A 17,364-nucleotide genomic window follows, 5' to 3' on the forward strand; every position below is an offset into this window, starting at 1 on the left:
ATGATCGAACAATCTCAATTCCAATCTGTAGAAACATCCTCATCGTTCAGCTTCAAGACCGAAGACCGATCAATCAGCTTTTCTTCTATTTCCAGCCGTCTTTTTGCTGTACGGGTACGGAGAACAAGATAGATGTATCTAACTATTCTTGTTCTTCTCTTTTCGTTGTCTACCTATGTAGTGGTAGCTCTAACCCGAGTGAAAAGGGAGGGGAGTCCTTCGAGTAGTCCATCTATGCACATGGTCTAATGTTTAGGCAACTGGCTACTAAGGGGTCATGCAGGAAGGAAGAAGCTGCTGGGATCACAAGAGCTGCCCAGCTGGGGTTGTTGTTTCTACAGCTCTCGCTCTCGTCTATCTTCTGTTGTAGATAGCTACCTGGAATCAGCATTGTGAGAATCAAAACAATGGAGCTGCCCCCTTTGTTTCTCTCTTCTGATAGGAGGTAGTCCAGCTCATGTCTGTTCCGCCGATGATGACGATGGTGGACCGCCGGTCTATCATTGCATGGTGTTTCCGCCCAGGTAGGCTAGACCAGCCGTATTCGAATCATACCATTCGAGATTATCAAGAGGCATAAAAGGGTCCAAAAAGTTCTCCGACAAGTTATCCGACGTAAACATGGCGGACATGAACTGCTGCCGTGCGCCAAAAGGTTCTGTCTGTACATCGGCGGTCGAGTTTGCATTTTGCTGGTCGAAGATTGGTAGAGATATGGTCGTCTGATTATCATGCGTAACGTCTGGGGTGCTATCCGTTATGTCATCTTGCAGAATCATAGTATTTTCCGGGCGAAGTTGGTTGGGGCCTGACAGCTCCTTGTTATCGAATGCTGCCTGAGATGAGCCGTCTTCAAGCCCCAGCCTGTGCAACAGATTACTGAACAGACGGTACATCCAATCCACAAAAGGCCAATAGTCACGAAATTCGCCCAGTCCCAAGAGACAGATCTCGGCTTTGTGTTGTAGCACTCGCCTTCGTGCGCCCAGACTCTGTTCCATGGAAATAACGTGGATTGTAAAAGACGCGAAAATCACTGCGATTCTAGAACGATCAAAAAAGTCAGCGGGTGTAAAGAGATACAGTATACACAAGCACTGTGCCCAAGGCGTGGCGTCTTTAACATACAAATGTACTTGTGCACGCGGCAGTAGACCTTCGGTGACTAGCTCCTCGACGACTCGCGTCACAGCGTTCGCAGATGCTGGGGCCATCGAGATTGAATCGGCTTTGGGTTTCGAGTCCAAGAAGATTTTGCGGTGCAGCACGATCCTGCAAAAACTGGTATAGTACATTCGTTAGTGATAACCGAGGCGATTTTCATATCATGTGGCAGATTCGGACTCCCACATACTGCAGGCCCAATGTGAGCATGGATGCAAACAACTTCAATTGTGGACTGTGCTCTTCCTCGTGATATCTGAACTGCTCCGGTAGCTGCTTTTCCCACCCTGAAAGATCGTTGTCAATCGTTTTCCAAGAGTCGGCCAGGTCTTTGTTCTTTTGCCCGGAGCGCACGGCTCGAACTGCTCGACCGACTAAATATTGAGATCAGCTGAAATTCGCTCTTAGCAGGAGAGTTGAAACGCATACTCAGAGTGGCTAATTTCGTCATTTCAATGCAGTGACCAGCACCGACTGGTGGCTTATCGTCTTCTCCGTATTCGAAATCAGTCTCGCGCAACGGTTCAATATCACAATCGTCGTCGTTGATCATCATAGGACGGCCAACGGATGCAGCATCGAAATGATCCCGAACCTAGGTAAGTCAACAGATTAGGTGTCATGCACGAAGTTGCGGCGCTTGGCTTGTGCCTACATATAAGGTCCACCAGATCCGTTTCCAGAGTTTTCGATCTTTGATGGATAATTGAGAGTGTTTTGTTCTGTTGAACATTTAGTTTCGAATTCATCATACTGTGTGTGGATGTGCTCATACGATCGATGCATGCCCATCACTTGCGCCAGATGGATAGATGCCGCCAGCCAGTGACTGAAGTCTTTGTCATCCGTGGGACTGCCCCACCAGAAACACATCAAGAAAAGGACTTGAACAATGGTGACACGATTCTGTTCCTGGTCGGCGTCATAGAGAGCCCTGGTCCGCTTGTATTGATCAGCTTGAGCAGATCGGCGACTTGGCCAATATTTCAAGATAACAATCTCGTCACAGCAGGTTGTGCCGGCAAACAACAGTGCTTGGAGGAGAATCATGGGTGCCTGACCTGATTCAAAAGCGCAAAGAAATTGTTGTTTGTCTATGATCGGCTGAAGAGGATGAAGCCATGAAAAGTACGCGTCAAGAAGTTCACGCTGGATGTCCGGAGGTGGCAGAGAAAATGCCCCTTTTTGCTGGAGTAAATGAATTTCTTCTTGCTTGAGGTCGAGATCGTCCTGTGGCACATCTCGAGGCTGATCATCTAGTGTCTGAGGCACTTTATAGTGGATGTTACTGTCCACCGATTGTGCGGTGATCGACTGAGGACTTGTAGAATACCTGGACTTGCCGTTCCGAGCATTTCGAAGGCTATAGAACCAAACGGACTCGTCCCCGAAATAAACGACCTTATTAGTCAATTTGGTACGAGGTTCAACTTCATCGTTGTCTCGTATATCCGTTAGCCGGACCAGAAGCATCTCCGAGCCTTCCTGAGCCGAGTTCCTGCTGGTGGAGGGCGCATAAGCAGAGTCCAATGCTAACGTTGGCAGCCTGGCAGCATTGTTCTGCGGACTGGTGTCGGTTTGCTGATCTGTTGGTCGTGTGGGCAACAGTTCCGGAATCGCGGAAGAGGAAGACTGTTGTAGGATTGTTTTGCGCGTCTCTGCCTGACGTGCTTTGAGTGATCTGGAAGAACTACTGAAATACCAAGCTCTTTAGCACTTGCGCATTGTTTGACGACGGCGGTTGGGCAAGAAATATTCCTACTTTGTATTTGTGGGCTTTTCGAGCTCGCACTCCTCGTTGGCATCTAAGCAAGCTTGACATCGACGCTGGCGGGTGCGGCCAGCGGCCTTGTCATACGGGTCGGCGCCCTCGGGGGTCTTGCATCGTATGTGGCGAGTATTACAATACCTGCATGCCAACTTGCGCTTTTGTCGACGGTACGTACGACTTGAGCTTTGTGAGCTCTGCTCCATTATTGCGGCAATGAGGTCTTGATTTAACGTCCAGGTGTTCACTAAATTCTCTGAACTGTAGGACGATTAGTTAAGACGTGCAGGAAATTCGATCAAGCCACTGATGAAACCCTGGCAATAGGTGTCTATTGTAACTAAATAAGAGGATAGGTCTGATAGAGGAACTGAAGTAGCAGGCCCGAGGGCCCAACACCGCAACCGTCATCAAATACAAGAGCAAAGGCCAACTCCAGGCCTAAGGTGGCGACGGCCTTATTAATATCTGGGGTCGAGGTTACTCCAGGGCTCTGGCGTGCTTGGGGGACAGAGCTTGGCCCGAGGGCCCCTCGGCCCCCTCGGCCCCCTGCTAGAGGCGGTTTAGGCTGCCCCGTCACGGGCGTTGTCCCGAATTTATTCGTAGTAAGTTAGATCTACTTACAGAGTGCAGATATGGGGACGCGATTCTTGGACCAACCCCCGCAATTTCAGGCTTGGTGGGCATCATGCTTTTCGTTAGGCATGCTCGAGACTTTGGGCATGGCATTTTACTGCACTGATCACCTCGCAATTGCTATGGCAAATGGCAACGGTTCATGATGAGGTCAACTGTTGTTGTCATTCTAGCTAATTGAGAGGAGACAATTCAGCTGTCACCAAGTCTTTCTTGTCGTGGTTGGAGTTGATCACAGAATTCCAGTCGAGGTCATTCGTCCTGTCTTAGATTTATCTGCAGCTGAAAGGATCGATGGCTCTTTTTAAATACCTTAGACATTTAAATACCTTAGACATATTGGAATGCTTTGATTTTTGTAGGATTGCCTGGTCTTGAGCATCTATAAGAGATTGCACAATCAGTCATTCATTCCAATCCGATAGACTCTTGTAACAACTTCGCATCCATCCGCCGAATGCAGTTGTAGTTGGCTTCCTCGAGCCAGGGAAAAGCTGCCGCGCAAACCAAGGACGTGCAGGGCGTCCAGACCTTGGTAACTGTCGGACAGAACAAGAATGAAGGTAAGGTTGGGGCAAATCCTGATTGATCACCAAGTTCAACATGTTTGATGACTGGTATATTTGCCCATTGGACAATGCCCGACGATTTCGGCGAAATCTGTCGACATCACCCATTTCGGCGAATGTCTTACGATTTCCCATCATTGTCACGAGTCACGAGATTTACTGCTGTGACCATGTCAGCCTTAATTCAGCAATGGAGCATTAGTTCCCTAAGAAATCTTGGAGCCAGAAGCTGAAGATCAATACAGGAAGCAGAGTGGTACTGTCACTAAAGTCCGTACCAATGAGATAGAGCAGTCCGCCCTGTAGTCTCTCACTATTCAAGCCATCAAAGGTCAATATATCGTATAAAGTTATAATCACGGAGCCATCCGAACGTCAGCCTCATTTTCCCGGCCATGCAATCATTGGCCATATCTGGGCGATCTTGCCCTCCTTGAAGGAGAAGAATACGTGCTCGTAGAAGACCACACGGCCCTCTGCCGATACTTCACCTGAGCTCTCATAGCTCAACCTGAATCTTGCAGAAACCATGCCATTTAGATCCGACAAGGTGCCGGCAGGCTCCACAACCAACATCTCCACGTCGAGACGGAAATCGACCCAGTCACAGGTCAGACCTTCAAGCATTTGGCCAAATTCGTTGGCGGTCATTGGTGGCTTCGAGTCGTAAAGAACGTCATTGTGAACGTAATTGGGCAGCTGTTCAAATTTCTGCTCGCTGATGCAGAGTGCGTAGCTGGAACATATTGTGCGGAGGTCCATAGCTTGACGTTTAAAAGAAAAGGATTAGGAGGATGGGGACTAAGAGCGTCGCGCTGAACGATGAAGGATAGAAGGGCTTCAAGTACCTAGATTTGACTTGCCTTGCATCCGCAATTGAGAAATAGCTTAGAAATTCTAATCCGTGGAAGAGCATCCGGCGAAATTGCGTGGCAAGATTGGAGAGATAGGAGATAGGCAGGGAAAAGAGTCACTTCCAGTCCATGAACCAACTACACTTGCCCAAAGGGAGCGCAGAGGGTTTATGGCTGCAGCAAGACTGAGGTAGCTTCATGGGCTCCCCTCCTTGTATCTGTTACTATGCTTCAAACATAACTACGACAATTGTTTTCCTGAGGACCCGACCCTACATCAATCCCTCAATTGCGGATGAGATGATCTTCGTTCAGGACAGGTTGAAGTCTACAACCATTCGCCTATACACATCAACACCAGTGGCGATAACACACTTCTGCGCATGTCGGATCACGGTACTTACCCTACTACTTGTCCATTCTTTAGCTTTTGAACCGCTTCATTGAACTTGCTCCTCCCAACCACAGTCGGCTCAAGTTGGAGCTTTCCTGTGACTAAGAATCAGCACAATTGTTTCGCCCGTGCCTCTTTCTTGCCTCACCTCGTCTCGCAAACTCGAATGTCTCAGCTATAGCAACGTGACCGCCCGATAACGTCCCCTTGATGGACTGATTTCTCAAACAAAGCCGGGTGGGGGCTGCGTCGATGTGGTATCTGCCCTTCGGGGGGAGCCCAACACTGTCCCAGTCAATATGCTTCGGTTTTTCTCGAGAGGTGAGAGTTGTGCAACGTCTTACGTACCACATGACCACGCCGCCGCGACGTGATCCAAGATAATCAAGCGAGACTGGATAGGATTGTACGGCTGCCAAAGTCAATTGCATGGTGAATGAGTTGCAGATTCTCTCCCAATACATACCAGTGACAAACACCCCATGAGCACCTCCGTCTGTGATTTCCAAGACCCTCTTGACCGGGTCTAGCTCCTTCCGAAAGTCAACAAACTCCTCAGCACCAAGACTGAATGCCAGCGTTTGGCGATCTTCTCCTGTATCCACTACCACAGGTCTTATACCCATGGCACATGCCAGTTGTACACCTTGAATTCCTGTACCACCACCTCCTCCTGGGAAAATAGCCCAGTCACCAGCTTTGAGCTCCGACTCTTTGAGCGAAGAACACATCGTGGCTGCAGAGCACATCGCAGGCCCGGCCACGTTATCTGAAACTCCCTATGTGTCGATACTTAGTAACCCGGAAGTCGCCATAAGTCAGGTTGACAAGGTACCTCGGGGATCGGCTGTGGTCATGGCGAGTCTGTTAGTATCTGTCTAGTCAAATACCCAAAAGCGCACTTCCCAACTCACATGAACGAAGCTCTCCGGAACGGCACAGTATTGCTTGTAAGTACCTATCCGGCATCAATGTGCTGCTTCTCCCGATTTGGGGACCATGTCCACATACCGTCCACAGTCCCACCTGTAAAGACTGCTTGCTGACAGTAGGTCTCTTTCCCCGATTTGCAAGAGTCGCAGAGACCGCATGTACTGTGGATAGGTCCATATGCTGCACGTTGTCCGACTTTGAAGTTCTTCACACTCTCGCCGATCTTCATAATGATTCCAGCACCTTCGTGTCCGGCACATGACACACCCATCTCGGACATTTTTGGGAATTCCCAGTCGTTCATCATGAAGTGTACATCGGTAAGACATAGGCCTGTGACATTGAGCTTGATGAGAACTTCGAAAGGCCCTGGCAAATATCGCTATCAGTCATTGAAGACAGCAAAAATAGTGTGTACTCAGTAATTATACCGACCGATGCTGGGAATTGGAACCTTCTCCACGGAAACAAAGAAATCGGGACCTTCATTTTTCTGTCACACACACAGTCATTGTAAGTTCCTCTGGTTGTACACCTAAAAGAATGTCTCAATTCCACATACTACAACACCTGCCCATCCCTCCGTTGGGATCTCCATGTCTTGGTCGTCCTGTCGCAGCACCTGGCACTCTACCTGATCAGAACTCTGTGATATCAAGGCAGCGGTAAAAAGCATTCATAGGCAAGAAGAATACGACTGACTTACCACTAGGATGGATCTAAAACACCACGACAATCGTGGATAGAAAAGTCCAGGAAGGTATCAGTCAAATCGATTGGAGCGCCGAAGCAACTAAGCTTGTTCCATGAACAATCATGACTCCCTCAGTAGGTTCGTAATTCTCATGCAAGTGTATTACAACTACTTTTCTCCTTTTTCGCCGAATTGGACCAACCCTAGCCCTTTCTTAGACATCAAAGACAACAGACTCGGATGCCTCTGTGCTGGACCGAGCCTCTAGACGTCATTTTGCATTCGACAGTGAGCAGTAGGTGAACGCTTCTTGAGCCGACATCACGCGTCCTCGAGGGCACAATCAGCAATTTTTTACTTTCAGGGCAAATCATTGTTATTATAATTCAGCTTCCAGAAAGTACATACATGCCGCGGGTCTCAGATTCTGAGATAGTGGCCATGCCTTTGGATGCGTCTGCTGCCTTTCCACGCCTGGCAATGGCACCAGTACTATAGATTGAGTGTTCGATTTGCACCCCTGTCCTATGTCCCAATACCATAGTTCACTGATGCCCAGTCATTATAGAAGACCTTAGTCCCTTGAATTCGGGTGTCTTGCCGAGAAGTGAGGTCGTACTACTGGCTGGCAACAGCATCTCAAGCGGTGTGCACAAGCTCCGGTGCATCTGTATGGAAACCAAGGGCACGCTTCTTTTCGTTGAATTCACGTTCCATCTTATAGGCCAAGGGACTGTCGCTTGCAAAGAGAATGTCCAGATCCTCGAGGTGACGATGCGCCGTTTCGACGTAGAACAGCCACACCGGGATGATTTGGATGAAGTTGATGACGGCGAACATAATAAAGACCCACCATCCCACGGCGCTGATGACATAGGGGATTACCTCATTTATGACGGCGCCGAAGACGGCAAATGACACCATGGACAACGAGACACCCTTAGCTCGTGTGGCCAGTGGAAACACCTCCGTAGGGTAGACCCAGCTATTGATTAAATATGTCAGCAAAATCGACGTACTGTAAGTCGAAGGGAGGGGGCCAGGGCGCAGAGCCGTAGTCCTGGAGCGAAGAGAGTAGAGGACTTACCAGCAAGTAATCCATGTACTGCCGAAGCCACAAGTGTACAGAAAGACAAAGGCCACCACCGCGGCACCATATGCCCTTTTCTTGGTCAACTCGGTTTCTGGCGTATTGATGGCCTCTCTGGCCAGAGGGCCTGCAATGAGCAGAGAGGTGCCCATGACCAACAAACCAATCAACATGAGCTTCCTTCGTCCGGCTCTCTCCACGAAGTACATGCCGACTGGCACGCTACAAGTATAGGAGATGAAGTTAAAACCAGCCAGCATGGCCGGCAAATTGCCAGTAACTAAAAGCAGGTAGTAACAATCAGATCAGTCACTTGGTCATATATACCAGTATCGAACGACGTGGGATAAAGTACTTACATCCACTGAGACCGAAGATGATAGGTCCGTAGGCTGCGATGGCATCAGGGCCACAGAGCTTCTCCATCGCTTGAATTCCCATGGCGAGAGCGACGCGGCGACGGGTATGCAGAGCATCCTTTTTCCATATCATTGAAATGAATCCATGAGCTGAGGATGTTGCCTCGACCCGGATGGCATCCTGGATCTCAGCCAACTCTTGCTCAATCGCCTGTTCGGAAGGCCGAAGGCGGCAACGACCAAGGATCTCTCGAGCCTCTTCCAATCGGCCTAATTTGGCCAAATAGCGGGGCGTCTCAGGAAGGAAATTGGCGATAACAATGATGAAGAGTAAAAATACCATTTGGAAACCCTGTGGGAACCGCCAGGCAAATTGAAGAGACCGGGTTTTAAGGGCGGCATATTCCATCCAGTATGTCCTGATCAATATAAGTATAATCGTAGAGTCAGAAAAAGAGATTTCCGGGCTTACATCGTTGCGCCCGCGACACACATAGTAAACTGCACAGATACGTACGCGCCTCGCAAGTTGTAGTCTGCGAGCTCTGACGTCCAGATTGGTGCGATGGTATTGAGGTGGCCGCACCCTATTCCGCTGATGATGCGTCCACAGACCATCCAGGAGAAATTCTTAGCGGAGGCCAGCAGACAGGCGCCAAAAATTCCCCAAACGCATCCGAGTTGAATGGATTTGAGTCGCCCAATCTTGTCGGCGTAGCTACCAGCCATGATAGCACCTATGCAGTGACAATTGTCAGTACATTTCATCCTTGTGTTTGACTGATTTCACTCCGGTGAGTGTTGAATGTTAGAGGTTGTCCTACCGACGAGGAAGCCGAGAAACCAGAAGCTCACAATCCCACCGATTCGTGCAGCATCACTTGAGGTCCCTCCAGCAGAGTCCATGTGCTCCAGATAGTCTTGATTGATATTGACCAGACTCATCACAGCAGCGTCATAGCCGAAGAAGAGAATACATGTCCCGGCGAGGGTCAGAATGCATACCACCATGGGCATACCGGAGAGTTTCAAGCATCTTGACCGTGAATAGCCACCGGGTATGTATTTTGCCCAGGCAGGCTCAGCTGATAGTCATGGTAAACGTTAGTCAGGAAACATTAGGATGGCAACGAGAGTATCTGTAGCACCTTACACTGGAAGAATTGCTCGGTGACCGTGACGTTGGGCTGGACTTCCACATTCTCAACTTCGAACTTCTCGTCAGCCATGATGTCAGATTTGAGATATGATGAATAAGACAGCAAATACTATACCGTCAATATAGGTCAATAAGAAGTCGTGGTAGACCAAAGAGTGCTGGATTTAAGTATATCTGATTTGACGGGACGGGCACCTGGATAGCGTAAATCCTGGGGAAAGCCTGGGGTAACACGGGGGCGTAAGATGGAGAAAGAGAAGATTCCCCGACCAGGTTCCGTCCTCCGCCAGTAGCGGACGTTTACAGACTTGTAGAGTATGAATGCTCTGCCAAGGCAATGCACAATATTCGCCGAAATTGCTTAGGCTAAGAGGAATGGCTGGAGGCCTTCTTGTTCCAGATTCCGGTAGCCGGATGTTGCTATCAGTTTGTAGACTTGTCATCAATTGCTCAACAGTGGATCATGTGGCATTGAAAACAATCTGATGAAGGAACGTGCGGGTGTCGAGAACAAATGTGGAGCATCAGTAGGTTCCTCCCTACCTTTTTACCATGTGGACTTCTGTATGCTGCGAAGACCCCCCCATCCTTTGACGATCGGAACCGTGCTCGGCGAACATTATTCCTGGCTTGGTTCCCGGCCAATTTGTGTTGCGAGTATCGGGCCACAATCGGGGCTGTGGAGGAAACGATGTAGCCTTGTGATAGCTTTCGATGCTGCTGTTCGAGGTGAGACGACAAATTGCTACCTAGTATTGCGCCTGACAAGTGGAGGTTGATCGAACGAGGTTTGTTTCTTGCGTGAATACTACGAGGGGGTTTCTTCTGGCCGTCTTCTTGCCTTCTCGTGAGCCAGTCTGTAAAGCAGTTGCACCATAGCAGACTTCGTGAGACTACGTCACTGGTTTGGAGAATATCACGCAAGCAAGCAAGATCTAATGGGACATACTATTGAATCGGTCCAGGGGACTTGGTCAATCAATTGCAATACTACTTCAGAAGCCAGGCTGCAATGTTCGGCTATTTCAACCTCCGTTCCCAGGGGGAATGTACATCTCTCTCAGATGACCTGCCTACGTCCGTTATGTTTGGAAATTTTCCAGTGACTTGATCGTGTCCATCACCGTGTCTGACAACTTCCTCCACGATACTCCCATGATCTTGACGACTTTGGAATTATCGACCTTGTAGAGCCCACCTTCTGGATACCCACCACCATTACTACCCTCGGCAGGCAGTTGATCATGCGATTGATCGTAGTGCTTTCGAACGATGTCCACTAGCTCCGCGTTGCAGAAGTAGCCCGCAGTAACCAGAAAGCGCTCATTTGCTGCGAGGGCCTTCTCCAGTGCCAGGACGTGGCAAAGGGCGAGGTCGCGCACATCGACCCACGTAAACGTGGCGTTTGGTGGGATCTTGTCTTTAAATTTCCCCTGGATCAAATCGCGGATGATTTGGTTGCTGGTGTTGAGACTGTCCAGGCCGCTAAGATGGCTGATCACGGGTCCCAATACTTGCGGTGGACAGAGAGTGGTCAACGAGAAGGATGGGTTTTCTTGCTGCATGAATTCCCACGCAGCTTTCTCTGCGAATGTCTTGCTAGCCCGGTAACCGTTGGCGGCGTTTTCAGAGGCCTGCTCGAGAGTGATGGGATTCCAATCTTGTTCGGTGTATGTGTGTTCCGGCCACGAGCCTTTGAAAGGGTTCACGACTGAGGCAAAGGACGAAGTAATGACAACTTGCTTGACAGTGGGTGCGTTTTTGATTATGGATTTGAGAATGCCCGTTGTGCCTTTGATTGCAGGATCCAGGAGATCTCGTTGAACGTCGGTCACGTTGAAGTGAAATGGGCTGGCCGTATGAATGACCGCTTCGAAGGGCGGATTGGACACGACGGCGTCGTCAAAGGCATTGTCTTGTGCGATATCTTCCACAATCGCGAAGTCCAGTCGGTCCTTACCGATCTTCGGGTATGCTGCTCTGATCTTCTCAGCCTTTGACGTGGAACGCACAGTCGTCACCACACTGTAGCCTCTTTGGATGAGATAGTCCAGTACATGTGCAGCGATGAAGCCAGAGCCACCAGTTAAAAGAATGCGTCTCATTTTGATCGATTTTTTGTTCTCGTACGTTTACGGCTTCGTCGTAGTCGTCCGTCAAAATGCGTGGCTCGCGGGAGGTATCGAAATAATGTCAGTACGATCCAATATCGGTTCTAAGGAACGGTGTGAATGGACCGCTTCCATTGTGAGATTTCTTTATATCACCAGATACATCTGATGTTTCTGACGTGCAAAGCCTAGTGGAGGTCCTCAGTCGTGCCGACACACGATTCGGCGAAGCTTGATTGTCCCGGCGAAAATGGACGACTCACCCAAGGCCTCCCTGGGGATGATATCCCATGGCATTGACAAATAATAATGACTTTAAGCTGGTGCAGAGACAGAAGCCGGTTCTACTCGATTTCAAAATTGTCTAATCCAGGCACAGCTACTCACGTTATTTGATGAATTTGTGCAGGATTGCATGCCACTGGTTGAAGCATTTGCCTGAGATCAGTGGCCATGTACTTTACAAGAACTGATGTAAATCCAAACTCTCAATAGGAACCCATCCCGTCAATTCCTGCACATAAGAGGCGAAATGATCGACTGACCGCAATGCCCACTGCCACAATCCTCTACTTTAGAATGGTGGGATCATTTTCATGTCCGTGAATTTTTGGAATACCGAGTGTATAGACTCGATCGAATCCACATGTCCGTGCCAGCCGAACTTGCGAGCTTTGTTCATACTATCAGCATCGGTTAGCATTGCCTCTTCGTATGGGGGAAGTAATCGAAGATGGTTGTTACCTAGTCTGCCAGGACCATGTTAGCTCGAGCGCAAACTGCAGGAAAGCAAATGTTTTCTCAGGGTTCTGCAATGGGTCGGTGTTTAGCTTGTGTTCTTCTTTCATTTCGACCCAAGCCTGTCGAGTTGCCGGCTTCTTTGCCCACTCGATGAAGTTGAAGGTGGACCGAAGCTTGCCTTTGGGGCCGTATCTGTAGTAGCATTCAGTATCAGCACAATCGGAGAACGCAGGAGATGATAGATAGATGTACCCCCGTGGCACGAATGGCAGCTCTACCTCGTGGTAGCTGTCGTTTTCCTGAGGAGGCTTCCACTCCAAGCCGAACCACGAGGCCAGAATGGGCCAAAAGTTCCCAAAAGTAAATTCCGACCCGTCAGTGATGTTGAAAGACTCCCCTGCAGTGCCTTCGGTCACGACTAACCACTCATAAAATGTACCGAGGATGAATCCTGTGGAAATGGGATGGTTGTTGTCCCAGGATGTCAGGTCACCGGGATATTCAAGAGGTTGGAGGAGCTTTCGTTGAATGGAAGCGTAAACTGCCAGCGGATAGAAAATAGTCATGTCTGTCCCAGCGACGGCTGCCAAGATCCATTGCGGCATGGTGACATTATAGCTCGCTCCAGGGTGTGTCATAATGTACTTTTTCAGTAAATCCTCCTGAGTGTAGTAAAAGTTGGGTTCCAATTCCACCCTCGCTGCGCCCTCTGTAAGTGGTACATTGACGTGACCTTGGTGAACACCATAATTCTTGCCTCCAGTCTGGAGTATGATACGTTTGGGTTGAATTTTGGCTAGATCCAAGGCGAGAAGGAAATTCTCGAAGAGCCGTCCTAAATTCGTGCGATCAGTGAGCCGAATTATCTACCATCCAGTTCGATTGTCTTACCGTTAATTTCGGCCAAATGGTCGGGATTCCCAAATACTTCCGAATCAGTATCTGGCCTTGCAACTTGTACATAGCCAAAGTAGAAAATATAATCCCTGCAGAAGAGAAAATGTCAGAAACAGTCATTGTCTGGTCTGGTGATCTCCAACTTGGAGCAACGTACGCTTGGACTTCGTGCTTGAGTAAGATACTGGCGACCTGCTCAGGCTCCCACAGCAAATCTACCGGTATATGTTCGACACTCTTTGCACCTGTTGTTGGCGGCCTCCTTGATAACGCGTAGACTTTCTCCCATCTATTCGTATTGGCACTTAGCACGTCAACCACGGGTTGGCCAGATTGACCGCTTGCGCCAACGACTATGGCTCTCAGGCCCTTCAAAGAAGCATCTAGAACAGGCAATCCGCGGAAAATTCCTTCTGAGCGTACTTGGTCCGTCTTGCTCATTGCGCCCGACATGATTCCTGAGAAAAATCGATTTGTCGATGAAATCACGATCTCACGGATAATCTCACGGATACAATAAAGAGAAACTTGCAGAAAAATCGATTTGTAGATGGAATCACGACCCCACGGATATAAGAAAGAGAACTTGCAGAATTCTGATCTCCATCAAGGTCAGGCTTTGCTAGCCTCAATAGTGATCGCACGAGATTTGGAAATATGGAGATGAAGAGGGGCCCGCGGAACCCTTCTGCAGCAAGACTAGTGCATTGATTGCCATTCGGCGAATTGGTAAGATATGTCATCGTACTTTAATTCCGCTCCGATCGCAAGTCAAAGCACGAACTTTGCAAGAAACGTCTTTCGAGGCACTGTGCCTCGATGCGCAGGATAAGCCATCTATCAGCGTGTTCCATTCGACAGCTGCAGGTTCGATTCACTTCATGGTCGAATGCAATTCATCTAACGTTTACAATCCAGTTCAAAAAGCTGGGGGATAGCATGTGCAATGATATTGGGTTCCTAAGCATAAGCAACAGTGTGATCCAAATTGCTATCCACCCCTAAAGCCGTAGTAATACACGAGAGATCATTCCTAAGTTCCTCCAATGTACTTATACCAATTTGGACTGGGGTTGCGAGCAATCCATCCTCCATCTACAACGAAAGCTGCATGTGGTCAGCAAACAGCGGAATGAGACAAATTCTGGGTGGGTTCCTTACGATGTCCAGTGATATAAGATGCTTCATCAGAAGCAAGGAACAGAACCAACTGAGCCACCTCCATTGGATGCCTTCCGCGATTCATCGGTATGCTCTCGAACAATTCTTCCCTGAGCTTCTCGTTTTGCAGTACTCCTTCGGACATAGGAGTGTCCATGAACCCAGGACAGACAGTCACTGCCCGAATTCCGTCTCTTGCATGGTCCATGGCAATTGTCCGCGTGAGATTGATCAATCCTCCTTTAGCAGCATTGTATGAAGAAAGACCATAATCTCCTCCGATGCCGGAAATACTTGCAGTATTTACGATCACCCCCTTTCCAACCAATTTCATGTGGGGGATCACGGCTTTGGCCAGGTAAAATGCGCCACAAAGATTGGTCATGATGACTTTGTTGAAAACGTCAATGTCGTGGTCGACCACTGGAACTATGGGACTCAGCATGGCGCCATTGTGGAACAGGATATCGATCCTTCCAAGCTTTTTAATGCATGCATCAACTGCTGCGAAGCAAGACACTGGATCTGATGGTATTTCGTATGTCAATGGGCAGTTCGATGATTTACACATAGAAGGGTTGGTGTAAAGACCCGACCAAGAGCCCAGAAGAGTATCGAGAATGGTAAGAATAGGAGGTTTACCTACCCGAGACATCGCACTGGTGGAAATGACCATTTCGACCAAAGCGTTGTGAGGCGTTCCGTTCCTGTTCGAACAAGTCTCGTCAGCAGCTTGCCATCAACTGCTATCTGGGTGCGAACTGGAACAGTTCTGGTTAAAGCCTGATCCAAATTGATCCTGAATATCTGAATACACTATTACCTGTAGATCCGTGACAAAGACAATCGCGCCTTCTTTTAAGAACAGCTCGCATGTTTGTGCTCCGAGACCAGAAGTCCCCCCAGTGACGAAAACCACTTTATCGCGAAAGCGTCCTGTCATCATTCCAAGTGGTAACAGAGCAATGCAAGTTCAAGGCAAATGTTTTGTTGCAATATGGACTGGCCTTCAGAAGGCTTGGAGGCAAGGCTGACAAAAGAGCGTCTCAAGTTGAAAATCCGGCTGCCACTACTATCACTAATCCATATTTGCGTGTAGAACAGCGCAAGGTCTTGGTTAACTGCTGTCAAAGGCTCTATCGGAATTTTATGTGCTAGCTTGAGTGATGAGCGACAAGATCGTGCCTTGAACACATACACCGTATGCAACGACAAGAACTGATCAGCATCCTGACTGGATGGTCAGTGACGTTCGCCGAGGTCTCTGCGTCGACGGTCAAGAGACGATCAAAGAGCTCTGGTCTTCTCAAAGTAATGTCCGGTCCAAATTCGTGGCTAATCTGGGGTCTCCGGCGAAAGTATTGACACTTAAAGGGCTTTTCCGAATGAACAAGTCCGGGGCCCCCACGGGGAAACATGCAAGGCGAGCCCCAAGGGTCTCCTGAACACAACCATGTGAAAATGGACACATATAATCCCTCGATTTCACGGTCGTCCAAGTGCGGATCCGGCATTTTTTGGCCCACCTGATTGTGTCGAGCCAAATTCGGCGAAATAATCCACCCCCATTTCACTCCGGCCGGGGCCTTGTGAAACTCTCTACTCGGATTCGACACCTCCCAGCTACGAAAAGTCGGATTCATGGAACCGACAGTACTATAGGGCTGGATTTCAATGTCAAAGGTCACCGTGAAGCTGATTGAAAGTTAATGTACGACCTCAGGATTGTTGGTCCGGACAAATTGCGGTTAAGAAGTGAAAATTATCATACAGTGACTGCCGTGTGTCTGTCTCCGTTGATCACTGCCTTGTTCAACACGTCTTCTCGCAATAATGGCACCCGTTTTGATGACAGGGTAAGGACGCGGCATCCACGAAACAAAACATTTGTACTGACCGGAACCAAAGCGTCGGCCTTGTCACAGGAGCTGCTTCGGGAATCGGGCGAGCCTGTGCTAAAATTCTCGTTGCAGAAGGATGTACGAGGCTCATACTCTCGGACTTGACTCGAGATGGCCTTGAGCAGGTTTCGCAGGAACTGAAAATCATCGACACGACGGTGGAAACTGTTCTCTTCAGCGGTGATATGAGCAAAGAAGCCGATGTCGAGCAGATGGTCGAAGCAGGGGTTTCTAAATTCGGAGCCATTCACTATTGTATCAACAGTGCGGGCGTGACGAGTAAACCCCGGCTACGGACGCACGAACTAGAGACGGAAGCATTCGATCGAGTCATCAACATCAACCTTCGAGGATTGTGGTTGTGCGAACGAGCGCAGATCCGCCAGTTCCTCAAGCAACCCGCGACGCTCAAAACTCGCAATCATCCAGAAGCAATACCTACTCAGAGAGGGGCAATTGTGAACATCAGCAGTATCTTCGGCATCACGGCTCACGCAACGGCTGGAGCTTATCCCGCCTCGAAAGCCGGGGTCTTGGGGCTAACAAGGACGGATGCGGTGGCTTATGCGATCGATGGTATCAGAGTCAACGCCATCTGCCCCGGTTTCATCAACACACCTCTAGTGGAACAGGCCAAGGCAGCCGGTGCAGATTACCAAAAACTCGTCAGTCTCATCCCTTTTAGACGGATGGGTACCGCAGAAGAATTAGCGGAGGCGGCGGTGTGGTTGGTAAGTGAACGGGCAAGCTATGTTAGTGGTGTAGAACTGCCAGTGGACGGTGCTTGGGTCCGAGCGTGCAACACATGAGGGAGTAGTGTCTTTAAGTATCGGAGAGAATTAAGTATTCCATCTGCACTGTCTCATTTTCCTTCGCGCATGCGTTGCAATTGAGACTGAAACTCTGTCTGACTCGTTTGATCTCTAAAGTGTG

The 17,364-nt window shown here is 49.0% G+C and overlaps 5 protein-coding genes across 5 annotated transcripts; 1 reads left to right on the top strand and 4 right to left on the bottom strand.

Annotated features, from left to right (window-relative positions):
* Nucleotides 1–500: 500 nt before the first annotated feature.
* PV10_08311 (uncharacterized protein) lies at nucleotides 501–3,138 on the bottom strand (the record flags this gene model as incomplete). Its single annotated transcript, XM_016373310.1, has 7 exons — nucleotides 501–1,044; nucleotides 1,129–1,281; nucleotides 1,355–1,538; nucleotides 1,594–1,759; nucleotides 1,820–1,886; nucleotides 1,940–2,857; nucleotides 2,927–3,138. The coding sequence occupies 7 exons, from the start codon at nucleotides 3,136–3,138 to the stop codon at nucleotides 501–503; spliced, it is 2,244 nt and encodes a 747-aa protein (XP_016220221.1).
* A 2,164-nt stretch (nucleotides 3,139–5,302) lies between these two features.
* Nucleotides 5,303–6,916, bottom strand: PV10_08312 (uncharacterized protein; the record flags this gene model as incomplete). The annotated part of the gene is made up of 9 exons (XM_016373311.1): nucleotides 5,303–5,333; nucleotides 5,396–5,480; nucleotides 5,534–5,670; nucleotides 5,734–5,797; nucleotides 5,852–6,164; nucleotides 6,288–6,343; nucleotides 6,397–6,687; nucleotides 6,754–6,811; nucleotides 6,881–6,916. 9 exons carry the CDS (start codon nucleotides 6,914–6,916, stop codon nucleotides 5,303–5,305), a joined length of 1,071 nt encoding a protein of 356 aa, XP_016220222.1.
* Nucleotides 6,917–12,194: 5,278 nt separating this feature from the next.
* On the bottom strand, nucleotides 12,195–13,822 carry PV10_08313 (uncharacterized protein; the record flags this gene model as incomplete). The annotated part of the gene is made up of 5 exons (XM_016373312.1): nucleotides 12,195–12,414; nucleotides 12,476–12,664; nucleotides 12,725–13,307; nucleotides 13,364–13,458; nucleotides 13,527–13,822. 5 exons carry the CDS (start codon nucleotides 13,820–13,822, stop codon nucleotides 12,306–12,308), a joined length of 1,272 nt encoding a protein of 423 aa, XP_016220223.1. The 3' UTR covers nucleotides 12,195–12,305.
* A 580-nt stretch (nucleotides 13,823–14,402) lies between these two features.
* On the bottom strand, nucleotides 14,403–14,975 carry PV10_08314 (uncharacterized protein; the record flags this gene model as incomplete). Its single annotated transcript, XM_016373313.1, has 2 exons — nucleotides 14,403–14,476; nucleotides 14,531–14,975. The coding sequence occupies 2 exons, from the start codon at nucleotides 14,973–14,975 to the stop codon at nucleotides 14,403–14,405; spliced, it is 519 nt and encodes a 172-aa protein (XP_016220224.1).
* On the top strand, nucleotides 14,974–17,240 carry PV10_08315 (uncharacterized protein; the record flags this gene model as incomplete). Its single annotated transcript, XM_016373314.1, has 2 exons — nucleotides 14,974–15,068; nucleotides 16,439–17,240. 2 exons carry the CDS (start codon nucleotides 14,974–14,976, stop codon nucleotides 17,238–17,240), a joined length of 897 nt encoding a protein of 298 aa, XP_016220225.1.
* Between the last annotated feature and the right edge of the window lie 124 nt (nucleotides 17,241–17,364).

The sequence above is a fragment of the Exophiala mesophila genome, assembly GCF_000836275.1.
Source record: "Exophiala mesophila strain CBS 40295 unplaced genomic scaffold supercont1.6, whole genome shotgun sequence".
Lineage (NCBI taxonomy): Eukaryota > Fungi > Ascomycota > Eurotiomycetes > Chaetothyriales > Herpotrichiellaceae > Exophiala > Exophiala mesophila.